We start from the raw sequence: 17857 nt of genomic DNA on the forward strand, positions 1-17857 counted from the left end.
AGACAGGGTTTCTCTGTATAGCCCTGGCTGTCCTGGAACTCACTCTGTAGACCAGGCTGGAAATCCGCCTGCCTCTGCCTCCCAAGTGCTGGGATTAAAGGCATGTGCCACCACTGCCTGGCGAGAATAAATTCTTAACTCTGCAGCAACCCAGTACTTACAACAGAAAACAGATGCCCAAGTTAGACATGTACTACTGAATAATGAAATACCGTTCCTTGTTGTGTTGCTTGTGTTCTTCTGAGACAGGGTCTCACCATGCAGCCCAGTTGCGTGTTTCAGTAGCTCCTCCACCAGTCTTGGAGGAAGTACCTGGGCACAGCATCCTTGCTAATAGGACTCACTATGTAGGCTACTCTGGTTTTCAAGTTAGAGATCCGTCTGACTCTGCTTCCCCACACACACATCAATATTTTAAAAAAAAGTAAAAAGAGGGGAAAAAAAGGAGAGTGGTTGGAGGGATGGCAGATGCTCCTGCACAGGACTGCTCAGTCCCAGCGCCCACATCAGGTGACCCTTGGAAGCTCAAAGGTGTCTGCAGCATGTGGTGCATATAAACTCATGTGGGCGCACGCGCGCACACACACACCCCATGACAATGTGTGGATGAGATAGAAGGTCTGACATACTGTCAGAATCCGACTGACAACACAAAAGGGCAGTGTATAAACAAAGTGGCTAGAGTCTTCTAGACACACCCATTCACAGTGATTGACTAAAGCCCAGCGTGCAGCACACACCTTTGATTCCAGCTCTCAGGAGGACCATGCAGGAGGACTGTGAGTTTTGTTTTGGTTTTCAGGGTTTTTTGTTTTTTTGTTTTTTTTTTTTTGAGACAGGGTTTCTCTGTGTAGCCCTGGCTGTCCGAGTGCTGGGATTTCTTTCTCTCTCTCTCTCTTTCCTCTCTCTCTCTCTCTCTCTCTTGCTCTTCCCCCACCCCCCTCAACCTCTCTGCCTCACTGTTTACACTGGAGCAGGTGGCCGCTGGGCCCTGCAGATCCTCCTGCCACTGCCTCTGCAGTGCTTGGGTTACAATGTGGGCCACTATCACTGGCTTTTCAATGGGTTCTGAACCTGAACTCAGGTCTTCATGTTAGTGCAGCAAGCACTTGATCAACTGTTACCTTCCTGGCTCCAACTGCAATACATTATTTCTTCCTTCAGGCCCTCCATATACCTCTCCCAGCTTAGTTCAAGTTCAGAGCTTCCTTTTTCATTTGTTGTTGTTACATGCACAATGTATCTATTCCTAAGTACACCCTGCTTAGCGTGTGTAACTTGCTCTTGCAGTGCATGTGTTCAGGGCTGAGCACTTGGTGTTGATAACCAATGGGTTTGCCTTCCCCTCACAGCATTCCTCAGTGGGCTACGATTCTTGTGTAGGACGGACGCCTTGTAGGCTTTCTCCACCCACTTTGGAATGTTTACTGTCATCCTTGTCGTGTGGTGAGATTTCCTGGGTGCAGCCTTCTGTCTCACCAGGCTCTCCATCCTGCCTAGCCCTTCCTTCACAATGTTCCCTGAGCCTTAGGGATGGGTGTGTTTTACAGATGTATCTTTGAGACAGGGCTCCACAGCCCTTATTTTGATTGTTTGGGATTTTCTACAATGGTCTCTGTTGCAAAGAGAAATTTCCTTGATAAGGGAGGAGGACTTATCTAGCTGGACCCTGGAGAGGCTGTACATGCCCCTCCTCTTTTATTTATTTTTATTTTCTTTTATTTTTTAATTTTGTAAACTGTGGTAAAATATACTCAGCTCAAAATAAGATCATTCCCTGTTACCCTACACATACCATGTAAGCCCACTGAACATGGTGCTGCGTGGCCATATGCACTAGGCCGCTATGCCCGTGCACTTCCCCCAAGTCTCTGAAACCTCTCTCAGCCTTGCTGGACGAGCTACTGATTAGCCCTCACAGCATCTACACTGTGCACTGCTGCCTAATACGGATTAGCAGTACAAACATAGCATTTTTCCAACTAAACCACCGATACTGAAAGGCATATCTAGGACACACTGATTTCTGCACCTTACTTTCACTCTGTGCCTAGTGGATGACTTGGTCTGAAGAAAAGATAACTGGGCCGGACAGTGGTGGCACACGTCTTTAATCCCAGCACTTGGGAGGCAGAGGCAGGTGGATTTCTGAGTTCGAGGCCAGCCTGATCTACAAAGTTCCAGGACAGCCAGGGCTACACAGAGAAACTCTGTCTCAACAAACTAAAAAAGAAATAACTGGGCAAGTACCATCCACTCCAAAGAAACTCACCCAGCATACATTTGAAACAACTAATGGAACCCATGAACCACAAGCTCTTCTAACTCTGGGTGGATGGACTTACCTGTTCTGGCTGGCAAAAGATGCCTGGTCTATAGGCAGCATGCTCTCAGGCCATGGGGCAGTTTGGTTTGGAGGGGCCTGCTGTTGATTATACTGAGGTCCTCCCATGTTCATCTCTAACTCAGAAGGCCCTAAAAGAGGGAGAAAAAAGAGAAGAAAAACCTAAACTTTTGTATCTTATAATTTAGAAAGCACATGTTTACTGTGTAGTATCAAATAAAATTGTTGGTTGATGGAAAATGCAGAGGTGGAAGCAGTTACAGGTGAGAACAAGGCAATACAGCTCTGGTGAGGTACAAATGCAAGCAATGAACAGAAAGGCTGATACCACCAAACTCAGGGCACATCCAGGTCACAGTGACAGCAGGGTATCTGCTCTTTTACTCAAAGCTGTTGTTTGTATGGAAAATATTGAAAATACTAACTCATTTTAAAAAAAATCATAAAAATGCACATGTGGATTAGCAAGACCTCCAACTCCCTTCCTCCATGATCCATCCCACAGCCCAACATTTCTGCCACACTCCACTGTCCTCCATGCATCCATCCCACAGCCCCACATTTCTGCCACAGTCCATTAAGCACCTGTAAAAAACTGGAATGAAGAGGAGAATTGTGTCTCTGCAATACGGTACTAATGTGTAAAGCTGCACAGACGCACTGCAAGCAGGTCTCCTGCAGGACTTTCACAAGTCGTAGCTCTCCCACAGCAGGATACACACTCAGACACACGGTTCTCTCTAAGGTTCTTCTCGTGGCTCTAAAGCATACGAGCTTTCTAATTATTTTATTTTATTATCCACTGACTGGACATCCATAACAGGCAATTTTCTGTTGAGTGAATTCACAGCTTTGTTGACTGTACTTACCACTAGGGAAATTGAGCTACATACTAAATTTTATGGAGCTGTATTGGGAGTTCCAAAGTGAGAAAAACATCAGCAAGACAGGGAATAAATTAAATATCTACATAAAAACTCTTACTATTACTTTTATAAATATCTTACTAATGTCTCAACTTAATTTTCCACAGAAATCTCTTGAGTTTTTTTTTTAAGCATTTTTTTTAAAAGAGTTTATTTATTATATGTAAGTACACTGCAGCTGTCTTCAGACACTCCATAAGAGGGTGTCTGATCTTGTTAAGGATGGTTGTGAGCCACCATGTGGTTGCTGGGATTTGAACTCAGGACCTTCAGAAGAGCAGTCAGTGCTCTTAACCACTGAGCCATCTCTCCAGCCCCTTTTTTAAGCATTTTTAATTTTTGGTATTTTCAAATGACACAAATTAAGTTTGGGAACCACCTACTCCCATGAGAATACATGTAGAGATGTAATTATAAATGTCATGCTCAGAAATACTGAATCAAAACATACACAGCACTTTAATACCTATGGAAGAAGCCTGACTCAGAGCTCTGGCAAGAGGCTTGCTCTCCTTTCAAAACAATCTCGAATTTTCCTGGAAATGAATTAGCATTTCCTGTGCAATATCTAACAAGAAAGTTTACAAACACAGACTTTTTAGAATTGAGCTAATGTTTAAGATCAGAGGAAGTCCTGTGTCTATGATTACAAAAATAATACCAAGTAGGAGTTGTATACGCAACTGATCTTTTTTTTTCCCCTTGAGATAGGGTCTTGTTTAGTCCAACCAGGCCTCAAATTTGCTATGTAGCTAAGGATGATGAACTCCTGCCTAGACCTCCCAAGGGTTAGGATTGTAAGTGTGCACACTAATGTTTAATAACAAGTTTCCTGATGATTCATTCATCATACAATTCATGACTTCTAAGTGCAGCATCCAGTAGGTGTCAATATGTTCGAGGTGGACCACTACCACATCAACATGACACACTTTCACCTACCCAAAAAGGAAGCCCTTGTCCCAGGAGTCACTTCCGCTTCCTTCCAGGCCTTCAGCCTTAGGCAACTATGATGAAGGTTTGTGGAGTGTGCACAAAAATTCATTCCAGTAACATGTGAACTGCCTCCAGATAGAATCCTAGAGATGCTTGGGTGTGATGTCATGTTCTTGAGTGGCCGTGCTTTCAATGAGGCCAAGGGAGGCACTGACTTCACAGCCTGGCTGAAGGCCTTAGCAGTTCAGGATGACCACATAGAGTTTGACACTGTGGCTGTACCACCAAACTACTTCTTTGCCTTTAAATTATCATTTATAATGTGACATTTATAATGTGACATTTTAATGTATTTTGCCTCTAAATTAAAATTAGGATTCAACAAGGTTTTAGCAAAATGCCATTTAGGACAACTTCATACTAGAGGCTGCCTATGCACCAAGCCAGAAGCACGTCCTGGAACGAGCATGGAGCTGACAGTCTGTCTGAAGAAGGCATAAGGAGTATGGAGCACAGGTAAGGAGCCTTACCTATGCTCATAACCTGAGACTGAAGCATCTGTCTTTGGCCAGGCTGGCTGTTGGCTCGCATGGGGATGCTGGCTGCTGGGTTCCGAATCACACCTCCTTGGATTGGTCGGTTCATGGCACCAGTGGTAGCAGCACAAGTGACTCTCACAGCTGGACTCTGTGGTGCCCATTCCCCCGAAGGCATACTGGGCCGGGAAGTACTGCTGCCAATCATTCCTGCATGTAAGACAGAGGAAACAGAGATGCAGACATTGGAAACAGCATATGCATGAATACCAGACCTACCTACAAGACTCAGACCATGACTGTAACGTGCAGTTGGCCCAACAGCAAACATTCCCCCTGGGGCAGATGTGGGCCCTTGGCTAAGAACTAAGAGCTTGTGATTACTACAGTTCTCATAGCATGTATTTGCTCAGAAGAGCTGTTAAAACTGCTCCCATACATACTTAGAACAGGCACTGTGGCAAGTGGATAGCCCCAACTTCCTTCCTCAGGAAGTGAATCACATTAGCTGACATTCACGTCAGAGTTCTACTTTCCAAAAGGGAGGTGAGGTGAGGGGGAACAGGTAAGAACTGATAATCAGTTCCATAACTATCCACCCCAGTCAGAGAATGTCCCGTCCTCCAGCGGGTCAGAGCCTGCTAAACTCCTGGAGCATGCAGATATGTTCACTGGATGACCATCAAGTGAGGCTGTCCCACCACAGGCATACTTCTGCATGGACAGGATATTTCAGCAAACAACTTGCATCAAGAAAAATGTAGTAAATTTCAAGGGCAGCCTCTAAGTCCTAGGGAAATTAAAGACCTTCCTGATATAGTCCTTGTAGCTAAGGGGTTCAACCCTCCCAGAGCACTGCATTCTTGATCACACAGATGTAGGATGGGTTATGATAGGCGTGAGAAAAGTCTTCTACACTTGGCATGTGATCACGTGGAACAATGAGAACTCAACATCACCAGGCAGGATCCAGGGTCTGTTCTAATAGCGTCCAGGCTCTGGATGATGGCAATGGCCTAACACTGCCTAAAACATACTGAAGGAGAAGCCTCAGAAACATCTATTTTGAAACGTGATACAGGGGACATAAAGATTTTGCTTTTAAATATGTGGCTCGTTTTCAGTTACTTTATTTCGGTTAAGCAAATTTGGCATAATGAACATGTGGTCAGAACATGGATGTCTCCTCACTTGTGAAATGAGAGATGTGAAGAGATGAGGTGAAGGGTGGTCAGTTAGGGTTAAAAACTACAATATTAAGACATATGTGGAGCTGGAGAGATGGCTCAGCGGTTAAGAGCACTGACTGCTCTTCTAAAGGTCCTGAGTTCAAATCCCAGCAACCACATGGTGGCTCACAACCATCCGTAATGAGATCTGATGCCCTCTTCTGGAGTGTCTGAAGACAGCTACAGTGTACTTACATATAATAAAAAAAAAAAAAAAAAAAAAAAAAAAAAAAAGACATATGTAAAGCCATTTATATTATAGTTTATCTATAAATGGATATTATCAGTGAAAAGGCATTTTAGTTTTCAAAATAATCTATGTAAATAGCATTATAAGATGAGAGTCAGGAGGAGGGGAGTTCCCTGTATCTCCCCTGTACAGTGCAGTCCAGTAAAAATGGACACTGCTTCTTAAGGTATTGGTCTTTACCATGTGATCCTGACAGCCTGGCCGGGAAGTACTGCCGGTTTAGCAGAGCCCATCCCCACTGTCCTAGGGTCCTATATAAGACTTCAACAGTGGAGACCTTCCTGTAGTCACCGATAGGGAGCTACTCCTAGTCACTCATCAGCTACTTTCCTTTAAAGAATTTTATATCACCAATATTTATATGAGTCATGATTTTAAGAGTGCTGAAGTGAATATGGTACTGTTCATGAATCTATAATTTAATGAGGGAGTCGGTACATGTGTGTTGAATGAATAAACTGATACAGTATAGCTCATGCTTCCCATGAATTCTCGATTAGTAACCGGAAATGAAACACCCACCACTTCCCCTTAAATAGTGTTCTGATCTTCAGTTAATGAAAATGGCAATGTACAGGGATTACAGACTTAGCTAAAAATAAAATAGCAAGAATTAAAACATCCATCAAGTGTAAGCTCTTTTGATAATATCTACTTATTTCTATGCCCAAGTCTCTAATACATCACTGAGACAAGGAAGGAAAGCTATAGCCAGCTCCTCCTTAGGAAGCCAGCATCCTCCTAGACCCATAACAAATGCTGTGCCAAGGCCCACACTGTTGTGAGTTCATTCTGAATTCTATGCCACTGTGGCAGGAGGATGTATCACTCAGGAAATATAGAGGACACTGGAAAACTATAGCAGGTCAAGATCCAGCTAGATTACAGGCAACTTCTTCAAGCTCCAGGAAGCCACTTGTTTGGTGTGATTTCAAACCACTGTGCTCATTTAATTGTGCCCTGACCTGAAGCTGTTAAAATGCATCAACATTAAGAAACCAGAACACAAAAGCCAATAAAACAAAACACAACAAAGTTCATGGCTCAAGTGGTCTTCCCGCAGCAGCCCCTGCACAGCTAAGAGTACAATGGAAATGTGGAAGCACAGGCAAAAAGCTCTTCACTTTTACTTCATTTTTTTTCCCCCTGAGTGGAAAAAGAATCTAGAATTGTGGAAGAATGGTAGAATTTTAAACTTCCATTCCAAAACCATCAATCCATTTTTGGAGGTATCAGCAGATTACTAATGGACCAACAAGCATCAGTTATGGTACATACACCCATTTGTTTATTTTGCATATATTCTTCCAAGTTTAGGCCAGCAGTTGGGATACAAGTCTAGACAAGAAGACTGATATCAGAAACTTCCTCAGAGCAGCAGTTGAAGAATGACCTGGTCAGCTTGATGGAGTAGCTTCCCAGAGGCCACCCTCACAGGGAATCCGTGGGGTTTCCACATTTCACATGAGAGCTTTCAACAAGCCTCTGGCCAAGTTCTATCCTTTTGATGTGGATGAACATATTGTCAAATCACACAACCCGCCAGTGAGCAGCAGCGCCTCGGAGCCCTTACCTGTGCTATTGTTCCCTAAGTTTCCTTGGCTTCCTAGCATCCCTTGGTTACCCACCATTCCTGGCTGAGGTATCACTGAGTAGGGACTATTGTTTCTGATTGGTGGGAAAGGTCCAGCACCAGTTGGGCTTTGCAAAGTGATGTCAAGTGGTAAATTCTGGTTTGGCAATAACCTGCCCAGTTGCCCTGGTCGTGGGTTATTAAAAGCTAAGGAGAGAAAAAATGAAAAATTGAAGGTTAATAAAGGACAATGAAAAAGAATATTACCAGTAAGTAGTGTTTAGGGAGAATGTCTCCTGTAACATGACAGAGATGCACATCTTCGTCAACTACCTCCACAAGAGCCAACGCACAGGAAACACACGCAGCACCCTGTATGGCACTAGATGGCTCTCCATAGCCTTGCGGAATGGGGTGGAAACAAGGACCTTGTCTTCTCTCCAGGAACTGGAGCACTGAAAAGTTTCTGCTAACTAAACCATTGCTACATTAACAGATAGTGTTCATGTTATACGGCCACATGTTGGTGGGTGGGTTTTTTCTGTTTCTCATTGTTTTTGTTTGTTTTTGTTTGTTTTGATAAAGTCTCCCCTCAACTGCTTTTGTCTGCTTCAGGAGTTCTGATTTTCACAGTAACGAACCTATAAACACCTTTTGCATGCAGCCTACACACACATGTAGTTTGGATGTTAGAACATTATTTCTTAACTAGGCTCAAGGTTTAGAGTAAGTCAGAAGTAGATACTTCCATTAGAAGTTAAAACTGTTGAGTGTACACTGTGTTACCTGGAACAATACTCCATTGTACACTATGACTTAGTAGTATGGCTTTAACTACAGGCACATATTTAGATTTGAAATGATTTTTATGATTAGTTCACAAGAATTGACTGTGTACTAAGCAGTAATCTGTAATTTTATAACAATGTTATTAAAACACTCAAGTACTACACACACTAATTTACAGAGCTAATGTATTAGTGATATCAAGACTTTACTTTCTTTTAATTTTATAAGCACAGACTGCACTAGCAGTTAAGAGAAAGAAGACTTTTTAACAACCTATGGCAGAGAAAAACTATTCAGAAAAATGAGGGCCGGGAATGGACATTCCTGACCTCGCCCAGCCCTGCCCTCCTACAGCTCAGCTCACTATCTCAGGTTCCAAAGGGAGCTCCCGAGTGTAGGACCCATGAGCCCCCACCGTGTTCTTTGTTTCTCTCTGGGTTAAAGGGTACTATCTTATGTTTCTTACCTTATTCTCTCAATTCTTTAGCTTTGTGATTGCCCAGGTCAAACAATTCATCTTACTTTCCTTTACCCCTTTTCAGAATGGTCAGGAACCATGCAAGCAGGGACTTGTCTCTAAAAGTAGTCATCTGTGATGTGGCTAAGGCTGCAGGCTTGAGAACACTGCTAGGCATGGCCATGGGTGTTCTACTGACGTGGAACAGGGCTTAAGCTTACCAGCACTGAAGAGCTGTCTTTCTGTAAACTATAGAAAAACTGTTCTTTCACACAAAACTGGAAACTCAATGTATTCTATCAGAGTGAATGGCATTTTTACTCAGCTGAAACAAATTAAAAGTAAGACTCCTCAACAGAGCAGGCAAGGCGTTTGACTGTGAAAAGCCTTTCTGCAAACAATTAAAACTTTTTTGAGACAGGGTCTTACTATGTAGCTCAGGTTGGCCCTGAATTCACCATCCTCCTGCCTCAGCCTCATGTCTGGGATTACAGGCACGCAGTAACCACGCCTGGTTTGACTTTTTCTCCCCAAAGGAAATGATGAGGCAGTGAGCCGCCTGCACACTCCGACAGACCAGGACAGTAGATGGGGCTGTTTTATCAAGAAAACCTCCAAATAACTAAATTGTGGCAGACTTGAATTAATGTCTGATGGGGATTAAATGGGAGACTTCTCTCAAACCTGGAACAGCGCATACTCACTGCTCTGTGACATCCGCAGCGTTGCTTTCTGGGCTCCAACAGGTGTGACAGGACTGCTGTCAGCTGTGAGTTGCATGAGGTCATTGATGATGGCTTGCTTGTCAACTGACCCAGTAGGAGCTCCTGGCCTTGTGTCTGGGAAAAGCTGTGGTAACTGACTATTCTGCAAATCATCCAAAATCTCTTCCAAGTTGTCCAGCTCGCTGCCAGGCTGCAGTCAACAAACACAAGTGTGCATCCAGATCCATGCTGTAAGAGCAACCCCAACCCCAGCCACTGGCAAGTACAGACCCAACCATCACAGGGTAGTTAAAAAAAGCAGGTACGTGCAAATATAAGGCCTAACAATGGGCCAAAACAGCTCTCATAACTGAGTCCACCGAGGACTGCAATCTAATCTCTGGACCCTGATCCCTCACCTAGAAACCAGGCATGGCTGATTTAGAAAGAAAGCTGCTCCCCACCTTGCAACTCACTAGCAGTTTATATATTCCCTTTATTTTATGTGAACCACCCCATTAATTATGAGAAAAAATTATATCCAATTACTTATAATTGGACCATGACTTACAGTTTGGATCTAGGTTTCAGGGTTAAGTTTTCTTAAAAAATAGCAACAATAAAGCTGGTGTAAAATAACTGTGGCTATTCTCTTGTGTGTGTAGGTTGGCTGTAAAATAAGCTTCAAATACTCATGAACTAGCTAAGTCTTGCTTTTTCAACTTGAAATGTGCTTTTATTTTAGGTTTTGAATGTCAGTGTCTTTCTTCTTAACCAGTTTAGGTGACCGGGTATACAGAGGACCAAACTACCTCTCTCCACGCTCCCTTTGCTTTGTTTTTTTTTTTTTGTTTTGTTTTTTGGTTTTTTTCCTTTTTTTTTTCTTTTCTTTTCTTTTCTTTCTTTTTTTTTTTTTTTTTTTTTTTTTCGAGACAGGGTTTCTCTGTGTAGCCCTGGCTGTCCTGGAACTCACTCTGTAGAGCAGGCTGGCCTTGAACTCAGAGTTTGGCCTGCTTTTGCCTCCCAAGTGCTGGGATTAAAGGCGTGTGCCACCACCACCAGATACCAAGCATAGCATGTATTAACTTGAGTTCACACGAGCCAGTTTCTTAAAATCATTTCTTGAATTCAATTCCCATTACCAATATGATTAATAACGTAAGTATGAGCACTATTTCTTATTGCCTACTTTTTTTGTCTAAGAGCTAGAATGACTTCCCTGACCTTTTTTTGGGTAGAACCTATCCAGAGTGTTAGCATTTAAGATCGCAGATGGCAACTACATAGGAAAGTGTTCGGATAAGTGTGATCATGCCTGAAGCCCAGCACTCGAGGCTAAAGCCAGTCTGGACTACATAGTGAGCTATAGGATAGCCTGGGCTAGAGGGAGATGGTTTCAAAACTGAACAAAAGTCTATGTGAAACTGGCAAAACTGGTGGATTTGTTTATGTGCAAATCCTGGCCTCTACAGGGAAGATGGGACTGCTAAGACTTTTGTCCCTGGAAATACAGAATCTACATAGAATACCTTTGTGAGATAAGCTCTCCTTTATGCTGTCTGGCTTTGCCTGGGACTTCCTTTCCTGTCTTGAACGCCGCCCCTCCAGCCCCCAGAAACTGTGATTATAGGAGTCTTCTATGGAGTCTACTGTGTTTTTCTAATAAAAAAAAGTACACTCATTTATTTGTGTGTGTGAACATCAGAGGATCAGCTGTGGGAGCTGATTCCTCTCTTTCTCATGTGGGTCTAGGGGATGGACCTCTGGTCATCAGGCATGACAGTGACAAACGCCTTTGCCAGCTGAGCCGGGACATCTCTTGTCAAGTTAGGAAGTTCTCTGTTAAGTGGTATTTGACTTGATTCTTTTCAGAGGTAGCTACTTAAGCAATAGACTTAGCCACTCCTTTCCAGGGAACTCTTCATGTACTCTTAAAACAAGAAGAGCATTTTTGTGTCACCCATTTCCAATAGGACAAGCAGCTTTTCTATGGGAGAGGTGCACACAGAGATGTGGCCCTGAAAGCCCCTGGGGAAGGGAAGCCTTGCACAGTCTGGATCAGCTGTGACTAACAGGTCCTCCAACAGTAAGGCTTGGAGGGGAGGGGTGTCGGTTAGCCACCGAGATGAACTCCTTTCATCATTAAAACTAAAACAGAAATTCCTACAGCTTCCTGATTCCTCAGAACAGTGTTTGCTATGCTCCTGTGATAACTGTCTTAATAGACGAGAACAGGGCTTCAGTGAGCTACCGATCATCTTTGAAGCAGTGTCCTGTAACAACAATGCCTTATCCTGAGACCTTTAGAGCTCAGTGTGCAGGTGAGGAAGAAAGCTGAAAGGAATGCTAATCTGCCTGTGACAAAGCCTGGCAGATTGCCCCTTATGAAAATTATAGAAAACAGGCTCATGCAAACAAAGCCAGAAGTATGTGTGTATTTGTATTTTCTTTCTTTTTTTAAAATTTATTTATTTATTATATGTAAGTACACTGTAGCTGTCTTCAGACACCTCCAGAAGGGGGCACCAGATCTCATTACAGATGGTTGTGAACCACCATGTGGTTGCTGGGATTTGAACTCATGACCTTCAGAAGACCAGTCGGCACTCTTAACTGCTGAGCCATCTCTCCAGCCCTGTGTTTGTTTTCTTAATAGATGCACTTAACATGACAGAATGTTTTTCCTGCTACAGTCTACACAAACAAAATTATAAACCACCTTAAACAAAAAAAAAATTTTTAAAAGACGCTTTTGGAGACAGAGTCACTGTGTAGCCCAGGATGGTCTTGAACTGCAGTACTGTACTCTGTGTGCCTCCTGGGAGCTAAGGTACACTGTATCATGCCTGGCTTTCCCTCCCTTCCTAGAGACTCAGTGGCTCTTGCTGTCCTGGAAGGCTGTGTAGACCAGACTGCCTATCTCTGCCTCCCGAGTGTTGGCATTAAACCTCATTGGCCATGGCTCTTCTTCTGTTTTCTGTGGAACTCTGAGTAACATGCTAATTAAAGTATATATAAATGTAAATACTTGACACTTGACATGCATTTTAACATTACAGGCACATATGTTTTAATACATACGTGTTAAGACATATGAGTAACTAAAATCAATTTATATAAGAAAAAATTATGAGACAGGATCCCAGGCTGGTCTCCAGCTTCCTAGGAAGCAGAGCATAGCTTTTACCTCTTGACCTTTCCACCCTCACCTTCAAAGTGTTGGGACTACAGGTATGTGGAAAATGGCCAGCTCAAGTAATTTCTAAGTAAAAAATTTCATAACCACTATATATATTTGACCATAATAAAGTTTTTATTTATGTATTCATGCAGTGCTGGGGACCAAACCAGCTTTGTGTGATATGGCCTGAGTTACTCTCTCCCTTTCATCCTAATTTTAATTTTTTTTTAAAAAAGAAATGTCTTAAAGTTAAACTGATTTTCAAATTTTGATCACTCTCATTTACAACTTTAAGAGTTACCTGGGTGAGTGAGATTGTAACCCAGTTGTGAGGCCTGTAAGAGGCCTTGGGTTCAGTGTCCAGGATAGGAAAGGAAGAAAGGGGGGAAGGAGGAGGGAAAGCTAGCAGCAGCAATGTTCTGACTTAAGAAGCAACAAATCTGAGAGCTCTGCAGCATTTTCCTATCAACAGCCTGCTTCTTCCACAGGCTCAGAGCTCTGGGTTCTATCTGAACTCACTCAGGCTACCATTTCAAGATGCATGGTGAATTTTTAAAGACATTGCTTTGCCTGAATTCCTTGTCAATTTTTGGAATATGTATTTATCATTAATTTGTTCAGTTAAACTTTTCTTACCCTGAGGTAAGGTTGACTTTGAATTTACAATTCTCTCTCAGCTCTGGAATGTTGGGATTGCAAGATGCACATGGGCATTCTTGGCTTTAAGTTTAAATATTCTTACAGGAGATAGATTTCAGCATGCTTTACCCTCAGGCAGATTGATTTTAATACTCTCCTTAGTATTCATGCAAGTTCTGGAAGGGCTGAAGTGTGATAATTTAATGTTTCTGAAAGAAGATATCTTCTACAGCTTTGGAATTTACATCTCACTGATGCTCTTCTACCTTCCTCACTTTGTTAGGCACATTTTCTTTACAAGACAGAGATCAATGCCTTCCTTTAAAACACCTTGCAGACACTTCGAAGGTTCACTTCCGCATCTACCTGGATGCTCAGATTGCCACATCAATTTCAGTAGTTAGTTTCAACTATTTCTGGCAGAAAACGAGTCAGAAAATTTCTTTTAAGTTCTATAAAATGAAAAATAAACTTGATTTCTTTAATTTTTCTTTTTAGTTTTATAATTATTTTCATGTGTCAAAAATCAACTTGTTCTCTGAATAAAGAAACACATGAGTATTCTAATAAACTAAAAAGTACTCTGAAAACATTTTAGTAAAGCTATAGTCTCAGCATTTGCTCAGCACAGACTTGTGAAGGAATTCTATAGTATCTGGAGGAAGGAATGCCTGGCCACTGCCAGCTTACATGGCTTCTCTTTCTAATGGAGTTAAGCAATGGAGACCGTTCCAAGTCATCAAAGAAAGGGAGCCAAGAGTATTGTCTGGCAGAGTACCAGCTACACTCCACTGTGTAAATAAGTGACTTAGAGCAGTAAACATACTGGAAACGTTTCTGTCAGTTTCTTTTCCTGTTGGCTAGGAAATGGCGTAGAAACATCTTGTTTGAATGCTCTGCCCAGTAAAAATATGCCATTTTCAGTAGAATAACACTGCACCACCGAAGTACTTCCTGACCTTAAAAAGGCAGTAATACATTAAACACACATTCAGGGTTTTTTTTTTGCTTTTTTTTTAAAGTCAAAATAACCAGACAGACCATTGCAATACAGGCTTACTTTATCTGTCCATGTTTACTAAATAATTACTGCACTCCTCTGAAATGAAAGGTGAGGACGCTGGCCTTGGGGACAGAGGGTGAGCAGGGCTGAGAGTTTGCCTCTCATGGTAAAGCATCGTCCTGTGGCAACGTATCTCCTTACTATGTCTTTGATGCTACACTGGCTCCGTGAAACTGTATTTTAGATGGGCTTTGGGAGACGGTGGAGGGAAGGTTAGCAAGGAACGAGATTTCATTAAGGAAAATATACTTCCTGTATGTGAGCATGTGTACCCTGCTTTTTTTTTTTGCATCTTCAAACAAATTTACACAGATTTATACTAGTCTTTGTTTCTCACATAATTTTGATTAGAAAATTATTTCTCCCAAATAAGTAAACTCCAAGTGATTCAAAGTCTTAAAAATGAAACAAAACCAAACTCCTAAAACCTTTTCTTATTTGGCATTAGTAAAATCATATATACAAAGTAATCGACATATCAGAGATCCCTTTCATTGTCCCTCTAATCATTAACCTGCCTTTAGCATGGTAAGACACCTAAGTAATGCTGTGCCTGCTGTTCTGAACTGCCACTACCTCCGCGCCATTTAATCCAGTACACCCCAGAAGATGAAAGCCCGGCTGTCAATATGGTTTTCACATCACATCACATCACACAAGGCACTCTTATTCACTTTCTGTCGGCCTCAGTACTGTAGCTTATGAGGTCACCGCATTATAAAGCAGCTGCTGCCTAGAGCCTGCTGCAGGACTGTAGGATTAATCACGATGGAGTCTTAGTCTGCCTAGAGCCTGCTGCAGGACTGTAGGATTAATCACGATGGAGTCTTAGTCTGCCTAGAGCCTGCTGCAGGACTGTAGGATTAATCACAATGTAGTCTTAGTCTGCCTAGAGCCTGCTGCAGGACTTTAGGATTAATCACGATGGGGTCTTAGTCTCCTTGCCCCCGAGTAGCACAATGCCTCAGGAATGGCAGCAACCACTGACATCACAGGGAAAGAAACAGGAGGTCAAGTCCTAGAACTAGTTGGGCTGGCAGGGACTGTCCCCAGATGCAGCCTCTGTGGACTCGTGGGGTCAGGGGCTCACAGGCACAGTGTGGGATGAGGGTGCAGCTCCCTGGAAGCTGGTGCCACTACCTTCCTACCTGCAACACAGCTTTCAAGGGCAAATTATAGGCCATTTTAAGGAGAGGCCCTGTGACTTCCTCACTGCTTGGCCAATTATGACATAAGAAGAGTCTGCCAGACAGGACCTGTTCAGCCTGGGGAAAGCCAGGCTAGGTCCTAACCTCCAGTCAGTCACAATTCCACCACTGCAGTTGCAATGACTTGCATCTCTTGCTTTTGTAAGTCAGTGAAAATATCAATGGGTTGGTTCCACTGTGGTGCCTTTTACACCAGAGTATTGCTGGGAATGGCTGAGGGGCCAGGGTTGAAATGTTGGAGAAGGATCTAAATGTCAGCGTGGATGAAAACACTCCAGAGGTCTGTTGTACAACGTAGTGGAAACCATAACACATATATACTGAAGACCACTCAGAAGAGGTAAAAAGGTACCTGTGCCACAAAAGTGGCCAGCACATGCACGCAGCGCTGTATGAACTAGTCTGACAGTGCTATTCTACAGAGGATCGTATTGCATAAGGATGTTTTTTTGATAAAAATAAATAATTAAATAAAAGAATGAGTCTAAATATTACTTTAGGTCCCTTGGATTGTTCTTAAGGTATTAACTTTGGAGAGAAGTGCAGAGAGAATGTAACCTATTATTCTGGGTTTGAATCGATCCGTAATGGCTTTGATTTGTCTTTGTGCATTTCCTCTGGTGTGTTTTAAGCAACAGTCAATGAGATTCCTGTACATTACTTAGAAGTGCTCCCAGAGAGGGAAGAGGCAGAAGGATTTTTACTTGCTGAACTCTGATCCTACGGAGAGAGTAACAAATAGATACTTAAGTGTACTCTCAGAAAGCCCTGCTCACTATTGTTTACTTACGACCTCTGACCCAAGAATGAATTGACCTTGCTCATAGCAAGAACAATGACCAACGCCACCCATACCCCACCCCCTCCCAAAAAAAACAATCAAAAGAATAGTTTGTGTCTATCCCAACTGTCTGCTCCGGGTCTGCAAGTATGTGTCAAAGTGTGTCAGAGCACAGCTACCCTTACTGCTCAGCGTCCACAGCACTGCGACCTGCACTGGCTGAATGGCCTCCTAAGCCTAAGTCTGTGCCGGGTAACTCTGCAGTGTAAACACACAGTTTCATGCAAAGTAACTGTTACCACACACAAACACAAACACTACTTTTGGGGAGTCACAGATTGTCCTCTTAGAGAACGTCTATGACACAGGATGAGCACACCTGGGAGAAGACATCAGAAAACTCACCTGGTCACTGGGCTCAAAGCTCACCTCCTCCTTCACAGTTTTCATAGCGATTAGCTTTGTGTTACTGGCAGGATCTGTCTTACTGTCCAGTCGCTCGAGTTTGGGGGTTATTTCCGGTAAACCAATATCTTTAGTATCATCTTTGTCAAGCAAATAGCGCAGTAGTGCATTCTCTTTCTTCTTGGGGCTCGCTGGCTCCTGTTTGACAGTCACTTCTGATCCAGGAGCTGTGCTGCTGGACTCCTGGCTCAGCTCTTTGCCTGTGGCTTCTGCTGTCAGCTTGGCCAAGTCCACAGGGGAACTGCTGTCCTGTAAGAGTCTGTGCAAAATCTTATGCTTCTCCTTGAGCGAGGTGCCATGTGTGGACCCAGGCCCAGGCAAGCTCCCTGTAGAGTCCTTGTTTGTGTCCGACAAAGAGCTGGGCAAGGGTGAAGGTTCCATCTGGTCGGACTTGGTGGTCAGCAGCTGTAGGAGTTTGGTCTGCCCTTTGCTGTCATGGAGCCGGCTGTGTCCCTCAGCCCTGTCTCCACTGGCCGCCTGGGGCATGCTGGAATCATTGGGCCCCTTTTGTTCTTCAGGATGGCAGCTGGCCTCTGCTTGTCCAGTTGTACCTTCTGATGGCTCCCCATAAAGTCCAAAACAGTCTTTGGAGTCCAAGCTTCCCATCTTGCTGAGTGGGGGAGGATTCATATTAACTGGGGAGTTTTGCAAATTGCCCATTTTTAGGTCCGGTGAAGCCAACGATGACCCTAGTGAGACCCCATGGCCCTCGCTGAGGGCTTGCAGTGCACTGAGAGAATGGTTGGTATAACTATGGCTATTTCCTGTGCTGCTGC

The 17857-nt window shown here is 43.2% G+C and overlaps 1 protein-coding gene across 14 annotated transcripts in view; it reads right to left on the reverse strand.

Annotated features, from left to right (window-relative positions):
• Nucleotides 1-17857, reverse strand: part of Ncoa2 (nuclear receptor coactivator 2) — a 249034-nt gene that overhangs the window by 21553 nt on the left and 209624 nt on the right. For 12 of the 14 annotated variants that reach the window (XM_031366885.1, XM_031366894.1, XM_031366889.1 and 9 more), the window contains 5 exons: nucleotides 17022-17845; nucleotides 9745-9955; nucleotides 7795-8001; nucleotides 4737-4952; nucleotides 2346-2475 (listed from right to left, as the gene is read on the reverse strand). In XM_031366885.1, coding sequence (XP_031222745.1) covers nucleotides 2346-2475; nucleotides 4737-4952; nucleotides 7795-8001; nucleotides 9745-9955; nucleotides 17022-17845 — 1588 coding nt within the window. The remainder of the gene's footprint in view (nucleotides 1-2345; nucleotides 2476-4736; nucleotides 4953-7794; nucleotides 8002-9744; nucleotides 9956-17021; nucleotides 17846-17857) is intronic. The other 2 variants (XM_031366898.1, XM_031366899.1) reach the window with 1 other exon arrangement.

The sequence above is a fragment of the Mastomys coucha genome, unplaced genomic scaffold (assembly GCF_008632895.1).
Source record: "Mastomys coucha isolate ucsf_1 unplaced genomic scaffold, UCSF_Mcou_1 pScaffold14, whole genome shotgun sequence".
In the NCBI taxonomy this organism is placed as follows: domain Eukaryota; kingdom Metazoa; phylum Chordata; class Mammalia; order Rodentia; family Muridae; genus Mastomys; species Mastomys coucha.